Source organism: Alternaria arborescens, assembly GCF_004154835.1.
Source record: "Alternaria arborescens strain FERA 675 chromosome Unknown contig_66, whole genome shotgun sequence".
In the NCBI taxonomy this organism is placed as follows: Eukaryota; Fungi; Ascomycota; class Dothideomycetes; order Pleosporales; family Pleosporaceae; genus Alternaria; species Alternaria arborescens.
In genome coordinates, this window is record NW_021167921.1 from 1 (window position 1) to 10,717 (window position 10,717).

At 52.1% G+C, this 10,717-nt stretch overlaps 4 protein-coding genes across 4 annotated transcripts; 2 read left to right on the forward strand and 2 right to left on the reverse strand.

Moving 5' to 3' along the window:
• Window positions 1–55: 55 nt before the first annotated feature.
• Window positions 56–472, forward strand: AA0111_g12077 (hypothetical protein; the record flags this gene model as incomplete). Its single annotated transcript, XM_028646015.1, has 1 exon — window positions 56–472. A coding segment is annotated over one exon (417 nt), but the record flags the coding sequence as incomplete, so codon positions are not given.
• Window positions 473–3,181: 2,709 nt separating this feature from the next.
• On the reverse strand, window positions 3,182–7,721 carry AA0111_g12078 (Intron-binding protein aquarius; the record flags this gene model as incomplete). Its single annotated transcript, XM_028646016.1, has 3 exons — window positions 3,182–3,702; window positions 3,772–7,275; window positions 7,328–7,721. The coding sequence occupies 3 exons, from the start codon at window positions 7,719–7,721 to the stop codon at window positions 3,182–3,184; spliced, it is 4,419 nt and encodes a 1,472-aa protein (XP_028500304.1).
• A 257-nt stretch (window positions 7,722–7,978) lies between these two features.
• AA0111_g12079 (hypothetical protein) lies at window positions 7,979–8,753 on the forward strand (the record flags this gene model as incomplete). Its single annotated transcript, XM_028646017.1, has 4 exons — window positions 7,979–8,050; window positions 8,110–8,126; window positions 8,179–8,384; window positions 8,473–8,753. 4 exons carry the CDS (start codon window positions 7,979–7,981, stop codon window positions 8,751–8,753), a joined length of 576 nt encoding a protein of 191 aa, XP_028500303.1.
• Window positions 8,754–8,899: 146 nt separating this feature from the next.
• On the reverse strand, window positions 8,900–10,547 carry AA0111_g12080 (hypothetical protein; the record flags this gene model as incomplete). Its single annotated transcript, XM_028646019.1, has 2 exons — window positions 8,900–10,414; window positions 10,467–10,547. The coding sequence occupies 2 exons, from the start codon at window positions 10,545–10,547 to the stop codon at window positions 8,900–8,902; spliced, it is 1,596 nt and encodes a 531-aa protein (XP_028500323.1).
• Between the last annotated feature and the right edge of the window lie 170 nt (window positions 10,548–10,717).

Consider the following 10,717-nt stretch of genomic DNA (forward strand, 5'->3'; position numbering starts at 1 on the left):
GTGGGCGATTCCACCCTTCATCATCTTCCAAGGCAAGCACCACCTCTCCGCCTAGTACAAGGAGGAGAGCCTGCCTCGAGACTGGGTAATTGCAGTCTCTGAGAACGGCTGGACGACAAACAAGCTTGGTATCGAGTGGCTAGAGCACTTTGACAGGCATACAAAGGGGAGGGTTGTTGGCAGCCACCGCCTGCTAGTTCTCGACGGTCACGAGAGCCACAGCTCAATCGATTTCCACCAGCTCTGCGAGGAGAAGAAGATTATCACCCTCTGTATGCCTCCACACTCCTCGCACCTACTGCAGCCGCTTGACGTTGGCTGTTTTGCGCCGCTAAAGAAGGCGTATGGGTGCCAAGCCGAGAAGCTGATGCGCAACAAGATCACCCACATCACGAAAACAGAGTTCTTACCGTGCTTTATTGCCGCCTACAAGGCCTCTATTACAAGGAGCAATATCCTAGGAGGCTTTTGAGGCGCTGGCTTAGTTCCATTCGATCCAGAGGCTGTGATATCGACGCTCGACGTCCGCCTGCGTACTCCACCGTTACCCACCGTCGAGGACGGTCCCTAGCAGTCGCAAACCCCAAGCAATACCCTAGAACTAGGGTCTCAAACGAAGCTAGTTCTCGAGAGGTTTCAGAGGCATGTAGATAGCTCGCCTACTTCGATGGTTGAGGCGGTGAAAAGCCTCTCTAAAGGCGCAGAGATAATGGCGCATGCTTTAGTGTTGTCGCAAAAGCGTATCGCCGAGCTTGAAGCAGCTAACGAGGCCGCTACGCGACGTAAATCGTATAAAAGAAAGCGAGTACAGAAGGAGGGGACCCTTATAGTAGAGGAAGGTCTTCGACTAACAACTCTAAAGGAGTTTAGGGCGCGCAGCGATGGGAAGAAGGCAAAGAAGAAGGCGCGCGTTGAAGTAGGCGAATCGTCTCAAAGACGCTGTAGACGCTGCGGCGAGGTAGGACACAACTCGCGCACATGTACGTAGGATGTAGTAGATATTTCTAAATAAATTAGGCTACTACGAATATTAATTACTGTTCTTAACAGTGCTGCATAGTAGTGCGTAGTTGCAGGTTTAGTTAGGTCTTGGCAAAAAGGTTCCACTCGCTTGAAGGTTCCACTCGCTTGTGACCTACGTTAAGCAGCTGCTCGTACAGTCTTGATCTAATGCTTGTTTAAAGATAAGATAGTTAGCTGTATATCAGCTTCAGATAAGCGCGCTAGAGCTTGTTGGTGTTGCGGCATGGTTGGATTGAGCTTCAAAGGTAATCAAAGTTGGTGGGGTGGGCGACTCGCTTGCGTGGGCGACTCGCTTGCCACATACGTTATGTATCAACCAGGCAGACGTTCATGAGCGCAGCAGCCAAGTCCGACTCATGAATACAATATACCGTTCAGCGGAAATGGTTGCGATTTGGCTTGGCCCAGCTGCACATGATAGCGATCTAGCGTTCGATAAAATGAAGGAATGGAAGGTGAGATTTGATGAACTAAAAGAACAATTCGATGCATCCGAGGAGTTAGCAGTTACAAGTATCTCTTCTGACGACCCTCTCTTCTTTGGTCCTTGCGGCTCGCAAGAACAGAGGGCGCTGGAAGCATTACGAATGATATGTCGTCGGCCTTGGTGGAGAAGAGCATGGATAGTTCAAGAGGGGACCATTGGCAACCCTATGCGTACGATCCTATTTTGCGGGAGCCGTAGGATTGACTGGACCTATCTACGAGCAGCCCTTCAGATTACCCATCACGTCACGCATTACCAAGGCTCCGGTATGAGTATTGATTTCGACGACGGTATGGCTATTCGGCTTGACGCTTTCCGGATAGACAGAGAATATGGCGCAAACATCTCGCTGTTACGCGTCCTGAGACTTATCCGAGCATACGAATGTGAAGATTCTCACGACAAGCTGTACTCAGCCCTCGGAATGGCCATGGACGTGTACGGGGACGATATAGTTCCGGATTATACAAAACCTTCCTCAGCGGTCTACAGCGACATTGTCCGTTTTTACATCTCGAAGTCGACTAATCGTTCTCTGGATGTCCTCGGTGAGGTATGGAGATCAGCACCAGGCACAGCCTTTGAGCACCAACATGATAAGTCATTACCGTCCTGGACACCAGATTGGACGTTCCGAGCATCCCAGCATCCTTTTGAAAAGGTTTTAGACTCAGATGCGTACGGAGAAAGTAAGAATGCCTACAACGCTAGCGAGACGAGTGGTGGACACTGCTACATTGACGGCTCGCATTTATGTCTTCAAGGATTAGTACTTGACCGCATAATCCGAGTATCGAGTGTATGCGAGTGGAATTTGGCCGCTGGAGAGCTCGACTTGGAGCGATCATGGGTACCAGAAAACGCAGGCAAACTGTACTTCACCGGAGAGACGTTGATGGAAGCATTCAATCACGCTATCGTAGCTGATATCGGACGAAGGAACTTTCGAAACGATTCTGAATTATCACGGGGATTTGCCATAGATTGGGACTTGGTTGGACAGGACAGAACATATTTGACTGCTGAAGAACGTCGGAGGCAGAGCTGGATGCTTATCGATACAAAGATGGCAACATTCGGGAGAAGGCTGTTCGAAACTAGTAGAGGCTTTATTGGACTGGGACCTGCAGCCGCTCAGATAGATGACGGAACCTGTCTTCTTCTAGGAGGACAGGTTTGCTATGTGTTGAGAACTCGTAAGGATGGCCATCATGAGTTTATTGGCGAGTGTTATGTGCACGGCATGATGGATGGTCAGGCGTGTGAAGACGAATCATTCTCAATCAGGGACATAGTACTCGTGTGATACAGGGTCTAAATGTCGCTCATCTGAGTAGATAAGTTTGGTGTTGGAGAAGATATTGCGAATCTAACCACGCAATCCGCAAAGTTGTTCGCGACTCAAGTATAGGATCATTGCACACCAATGCCATACACCCAAGCAAAGCAGGGAAGAGAAATGTGCATGCCACGTGGGCATCGATATCATGGTATCTTAATCCTATCATCTCCCCTCTGTTCCTCCTCCTCCTCCTCCTACTACTACATGAACACACCAGAAAAGAAGAAAGAACTTTGCAGGCAAACTACATGTACAAATTACGCCTTTTGAAAATGCAACCCAGCGAGCGCAATGTAATCCACCACAACGTCAAGAAACCCACCTACGCTTTAAACCACGACTTGGTCATCATCATCGTCGTCATCCTCAAAGTCCTCGGGTACTTCTTCAGGAACCAGCACATTCTCCGGCCTATCATCGTCGTCGTCGTCGTCGTCCTCACCCTTGACGCCGCCGCCATTCACACCCGCCTCCCCCATAGTAATCTCCCTGCTCGGCATCTGCCCACCATTCGCTTTCATAGCCTCCACCTTTGCCTTTGTCATCTCATACACATACTTGCCCAGATGCTCTACATCTTCCATGACAGCAGCACCTTGCACTTCTTCTCCTTCTACTTGTTCTACCGACCGCCTTGTCTCACCAAACATCTCGTCCGTGACCAAGGTGAGTTTATCCGGGCGCTGGAGTAAGACGTCAAACGCCGGTTTGAGTTCGAAAACGCTTTCAAAGACGGAGCGACGACCGAGGACGTACAGACCGAGTCTTGCACGCGACAAGGCGACGGTGAGGCGTCGAATGTCTCTCAAGTAGCCAATGGCGCGTGTTCGTACAAGTGACAAGATGATATCTGCAAACGTACACACATGATGTTAGCGGTCTGTCCATCTCTCTTCTAGAATATAGGATAGCGACTTACAATCGTTCTGTTCACCTTGATACTTATCCACAGTGCTAACATGCTTCGGCCGCCCAAAAAGCGGGTTGTTCTTACACTTGTGTCCCAAGACATCATTAATCAACGACCTCTGCCCAGCATACGTGGTAAGAATGCTAATTTTGTGTGCAGGATAACCCAGTAAACGCATATACATGAACAGCGCAACCGCATACTCGGCCTCGCCTAGATTAATCATCCAGTGCGGCGTCGGCTGGTCTTCCCCTTTACCCTTGTAGTCGCCCACATCGATGAACTGGAATTCGTGCTTGAATCCGGGATTCGCTGTTTGGAACTCTGGGTTTGAAAGGAGGGAAGGCAGGTTGGAGAGGGCGGGGTATCGCCACTTGTACAGTTCGGCAATGGAAGGGCGGGCACGACCTTGCTGGTCGAGCATAATAGTCGGCACACCCAGTCTAACCAGTCTCTGGAACAAACTCTGTTCAAGATTTGCGTACTGTCGGAAAGCGAGGTTCTGTATCACCGGGCTGTTCTGCAAGTGATCACCCACAAGAACAATGCGCTGAAGCGGCAACTCTCTCTCACCGTCCTCCTGCTCCCGCGGGTTTTGCAACGCGAGCGGGATGAAGTTTTCTATCTCGGTAATCTGAGCAGCTTCTTCCATGATGACGTTGTCGTAGTGGAAACCCAAGTTGGCAATCTCTTGTCGGCGCATCGCGGCGTGGGTTGATGTCATGGCGATGATGCGAGCCTCTTTTATGAGCAGGTAGTTTGCTTTATCGCGTGGGTTTCGCAAAATCTCAAACGGACGGATGTCTTCCAGCTCGGCAAAGACCTTCTCGATGTGGCGGTAACATCCCTGTGCAATCTCAAGAATCTCTTCGCGGTCTGCGGCCTGGGGGAAAAGAGGTTGTGGTGCGTTGGAGAAGTAGTCTTTGAATGGGAACTCGGTGACAATCTGCTCGACGCTTACGTCCTCGGACGTGACGGCGTCCCAGTATTGCGTCCACGCTGGCTTCACATACACAAGGTTGAAGTAGTCTGCTGTTTCGCATGAGCTGCTATGAGCACCAGGCGCACCAAAGTTCTTCGCTAGGCGATCAACTTCAGAGAGGTAGTACTGTCCCCTCTCGAGGAACGACTCCACACGTCCGTGCTTGCTGTAGCTCACATCGGTTTCCAAGTCCTCTTCACCATGACCCAGCCGCAACAGATGTCTTTCATCAATGTCCAGCGCCACAATCTTCTGGAACAGCTGGTTCAGCGCCTGATTGCTGTGCGCAACGAGCAAAGTCCGCTGGTCCGGAAAATTGTGATATATATTGGATATAATCTGGGTCGCAACGTCCGTCTTGCCGGTACCAGGTGGTCCGAGCACGACCGTAAGACCAGGCTGCGTTCCCGAAGTGATGGCTTCAATTTGTTTCGGCGTGAACCTGACCGCATTTGTCTTCGGTGCGTCGGCGGGGTAAGGCCCCATGTTCGGTGGTTTGTACGAGGATACATGAAGCGATTCATGCAGAGGTTGTGCTACCTCAACCTGATTGCGACGCCGCTTTTTGGACGCTTTAGGGGGTGCGAGTTTTGGTTCGGATGCAGCAGCGTATTCCACGACGTATGGAGGCCCAAAGGATGTCTGTGCTTCCTCATGGGGTTCGATGGATTTGCCGGGCATGGACTCGATTAGGTGCTGCCAGTCCAAGAAGGTGTCGCGGAAATCTATCTTGTTCAGTCGATTCGGAAGGCGCTTGTAGGTCGCTGATGCAGGATCACCATATCCTAGAAACACCTCCTGGAGCCAAGATGGTGCTGGGATGTCCGAGAGCGTCAGGCGCTTGATGGACTCCAGGATAGGCAGGAAGTTGTTCTCCCGTCCTTTCCGACGGACGATGAGGTTGATGTGTTCGTAAACATTAGGCCTTCCTTCGGCAGTCTGGTCCATGTCGTTCTTGTATTGCTTGGCGTCGATGTTGACGAGGAGTCGTCGTTGGCGTACACGAGGTCCAAAACCATTGTCGCGGGCTGATTCGCGTAGAGGCCGTCCTTTGTCATCCAGAACGTGAACCACCTGGGCGCATCTCATCCGGTGCAGGCCGAGCTGCTCCCCAGTAGTGATGTCCTCGCGATGACCGTTGCGCATGGGTACGTCATCTTTACCCTCGACAGCAAGCAGGAAGACGACATCATCTGGCCTGAGCTGTTCCCAGTCCCTTCGTACTGGGTATTGAAGGCGGCTGACATCTAGTATAATCTCAGCACGAACGTATGCGGGGTGCTCCTCGCCGACCTTGGACGGTGCGACATCGACGATGGCGGGCTTCATTATGGGCAGTGACATCTTGGACACACCGCCAAACTTGGTATTGACGCCTCTGCCCTTGGGCTTTACGCGTTTGACTACGTCCTCCATGTCCTTTCGGATACCATAGAAAGATTCCGCGCGGTACAGGATGAAGGATCTCCACAAAAAGTCGCCCATGGTCAGGTACTGGAGGTTCAGCTTAGGTATAGCGAGCGGTCTTGATCCGTCGTAAGACTCGTTTCGCAGGAATGTGGTTTCGTAGAGAACCTTCTCAGTTGGCAATACCGGCATCTCGCGAACGTTGTCCTTGAAAGTAGGGCGCTGCTCGACAAGCGCGATCAGGGTCTCCATGTAGAAAGCTCGATCCCGCACCAGGTAAGTGGTAGTGGGGTATTCTGTCCGTAGGCCCATGAGAGAGCAAAGCTCGACGAGCTCACTATCGCTCAGTGTGCGCAGATGGCCGTCCAGCTCCTCCCGATTCCCAATGCTACTGTAGTTGGCCAGAGCCATTAGCTGGAGCTTCTCCTGGAAGGCAGCATAACCCGTCCGCTGCAACTTTGCCAGAGTGTCGTAATGCTGTTGATCGTACTCTAGCTTGGACAGTTGCCTCCCTGTTTGGTCCTCGATGGGGAAGTTGGTAAAGTGGCACAGCAAGTCGAACAGGTCCCGGAAAAGGCCATTGTCCTCGTCTGTGTACATTGGTGACAATCGGATAGCTGGCAGCATATTCAAGTCCTGAAGCAGCGTATTGACATATCTCCTTGTTGGCAGCTGGCTCTGCAGGTCTACCAGAAGCTCCATGAATCGCTCGCAGTAGGTCATGTTATCCCTAGCCTCGTCCCTGCTGGTGGTGTTGTACAGCCGGTCGATGAAGTCGAGCAAAAGTGTATATATCCATGACCGCTCGAATCGGAGCCTGGCCTGTAGCGCTTCATCGCCAGCATCGAACCGCTTGGACGCAGCTCTCCATGCCTTGCGCAACATGCTGTGTTCCTCGAAATACTGTTCGCGCACGGCGTCGGAGTGGAGGTTTTGCCATATTGATATGCCAACGAGAGGGGCGCACTCTTTTCGCACAAGACCGCTGTCCAACGACTGGAAGGCGCCGATGACAAAGGATATGAGCTGTGTCCGGATCTTGCTTGGCTGCGACGGGTCTACGGTCATGGACAGTATGCGGCGGAAAAAGGAGGAGAACTCGGCGGGCTTGCTAGCAAAGTGGGCTGCGACCATTAGCATGTATTGTCGATAATCAGGAATCGCATATGCACTCACCCCAGGACGTCAGATTCTCCCTCCTCTTGACATTGACCATGAGCGCCACCAGCAGGACATGATAGTTGGATGCCTCGTCAGTAAAGCCAGGCCACAGATATCTCTCCAGAAGCTGCAGGTTCTCCAGAATCAAGAGCGACGAATATGCAAAGTCGACATTCTCCAGCTCGTCCCACAGCTCTTTCTTGACGACTTCGGGTCGCACTTTGGGTGTCTTCTTGGCGGACAGCCAGTTCTTCCTCGCCACCTGCGCGAAATGGTTCTCCCCGTGCAAGTCGGCGACAGTAGGGCGGGCGTGTACGCTTGACGAATCGGTGGGCGCATCGGACGCGCCGTTGGCCATGGTCAAGCCGGTTGGCTTGACGTCCTCCATATCGTCAACTTTCATAGCCATGTTCGCGGTCGGGATGGTTGTAGTGCGCACGTAAAGGAGCCGGCGCGCATTGTTGTCGCAAAAGACAAGTTCCGAGAATGGGTGTTGCGGGTGTGACGCGCCAAGGAAATAAAAGTAGTTGCAATGGCGTCGCGCCGAAGCTCAGAGCCACACTAGGGCCAAAGCCCGCATGGCGGCACTTGCCGCCCGCCTGGCGGAACCTCACTTCGCGAACAACAAGATACTCGGCAGTAGAGACGACCCAAGTCAACACCAACATGTCTTCGCAGGACGCCTACGTCAGGCACCAGGCTGTTGTGCCGGACAAGATCCCCACGGGAGAGTATCCTGTGAGTCAATTGCGCTCCCACGCCCTCTGCAATTGACGGCAGTAGCTAACCCATGGCAGCTCATCGACAATGACCCGTACGCCCCCTCTATCATATCCAACGCACGCGCATACTGACCCTATATGAAGACACTTCAAACGAGTCATGCGGTATACCCGCCCTTCAGACTGGGCTCAAGGTGCCGCGCTCGGAGCCCTAAGTCCTGGACTGATGCTTTACTGGGAGAGGGTCTCACCCTCCATGGTCGGCAAGGGCGGTTTCGCTCCCATCATGCGATTGAGCGGTGCCGTCGGTGTCACCGGCGCCTTTCTCTTCGCCTACTCGAGGTCATGCAGTAAGTCCACCACTTCCCCACTCAGTTTAAATCACACAGGCCCTTTCCATATACTGTGCGCAGAATCGGATACTAACACGTACATTAGTGCGTTTCTACGGCGCCCGCGAGAACCGCCGCGAAGTCGAAATGGACATGCGGGAAATGGTCGACAAAGTCAAGAAAGGCGAGCCTCTGTACGGAACTACTGAGATGACTGAGTACATGCAGGGTGTTGCGCACAGGAACTCGCGTTACGCGGCTACATTTGCTCATGTCCTCACGTGGCCAAACTTTGTCAACCACCCTTACCACGGTGTGGACACGGCCAAGTACTATCGCCAAGCCGAGTTGGAGCTGGAACAGGAGAGGGCTGCGAGGGGTTCATAGGGGAATGGTCAATGTGGTATCCAGAGTGTATATAAGTTCTGATGAACCAGACATCACGTTTTTGCACACCACTACCAGCTCCTGAAAACATGTCTTGTGTACAGTATTTCTACCCTGTCAAGTTTTTTTTTCTTCCTTTTTCACATCTAATTCACAGCCAACCCCTTCAACACCTCTTCGCTGCCGAACTCTAGCATCTTAAACTTACTTATCCAATCGTCCCTATTGACATACCCTCCACAAATCCTCCGCTTCCCTGTAAAGCTACTCCGCCCATGCAACACCCTCCAGTTATCAAAGATAAGTACCCTCCCTGGGACAAGCTGTTCCCAATACTCATTCTCCTTCTTCTTGAGTATGGCGTCGAATTTCCGGGCTGCATCGTACCACGTCTCGACTTCTTCAATGGGCAGCTCGATGGAGGCTCTATCAGAAGAATTCCACCGGACGCGGAGGAGGTCACCTGTGGCGGAGTCGTGTTCTAGGACGGGGAAACCGCGGTAGGGCTGTATACTTATACCCTCGTTTCCACTCGCGTGTGCATGAACATTCACTGTGGACAAGATTTCGTATGCTTTCCGATCTGTTTGTCTCAGCTCCTCTGCGGCTTTGAATCCGTCGACGAGCAAGCTCGCGCCGCCTTCGCCGTCGGTGTGCGAGAGCAAGTGGAAGGCTTGCAGACCCGCGGGGTCGGAGAAGTAGGTCGTGTCTGTGTGAGCTTCGAGGGCGATGTTGGTGTATGCTGTGTCGTTTGATGCTAGATCCGCAGTAAAGTCGTAGAAGCCTCCATAATGCGTTTCACGAATGAAAGAAATCCTCTCCAGTAACATCTTTGTGAACAAAGGATTTTCAGACGGTGTTCCGTCGACGTAGCAAAATCCATGTGTGCGGATCTTCCTCAGAAGTTTCTTGGGATCGTGGCTCATCACGTGGTGGTATGCCTGTGTTGGGGGCTTGGAGGCGATTCTTGAATCCCATAGGTTGAGTTCGACAAGTCCTTGGCGCTGAATGGCTTTGAAGTCCTCAGTAGTGGTGGTTTGAGCCAGGAAAGAGCGCAGGTATCTGCTCTCGTGGCCGTCACTCCACTCAATCTTGAATGTGGGATCTTCTCCTTCACCCTCGATCCAGTGTGATTTGATCGAGATGTCCTTGGGTATAGAGAACGTGTCAAGCAGTCGCTGCTTGGTAGTGTCGTGCATGCAACTTCCGCATTGGCAATTATCCCGCAACCAAATATTCGGTATTAGTCGCGAGTCGACATAGAGCTTGTCCTCACGGAACTCTGTCCGAGGGACGTTCACTCGCCCGCCTGGAGGCGTGAAGGGATGATCTCGCACTCTGTACATGCCTCTCAAGAGTCTCTTGAGAAAGCGTTGGTGACCGTAAATCTTGTTGAGCTCATAGGCTAGCAGTTTGGTGAATGTGCTCAATTCCTTAGCTTTGTTCATGTTCTCTACACCAAGGTATTCGTCGAGACGGTCTGTTCTGGGCTTGAGCGGTTCGACCTTTTCTTGCTGGGGAGTTTTGGTTTCCGCAACATCTTGGGTGCGCTGCTTTTGGCCTGTGGAACTGGCAGGTGCGGTTTGTGCGTCAACTTGAGTGTTCTGGTCTTTCCCTACAGTCGCGCCAGTACTGGATGACGAATTCAGACGGATTGAAGTCTAGTCATCTGATTAGCGTTGTGGACGACTTCGAACACGTGCTGAAACCGACCTTTTTGTACAATGGATGAAGCGCAGTACGTCGGGCGACATTCGGAACATGAGCGCACCGGAGTGCTCTTGCCGAGAACATGACATTCAGTTCTTGGGTATCAACAAGGCGAGATGAGACTTATGATGCACAAGAATTGCGGTAGGATGCAGCAGTACTAAGTGCAAGTAGAGCGTGGAGACTTGTGTGTACTGACGATGAAGCTCGGAGGTCGGGTAGTTGCGAAGTAGCATTAGCACGGGTATGCTCTT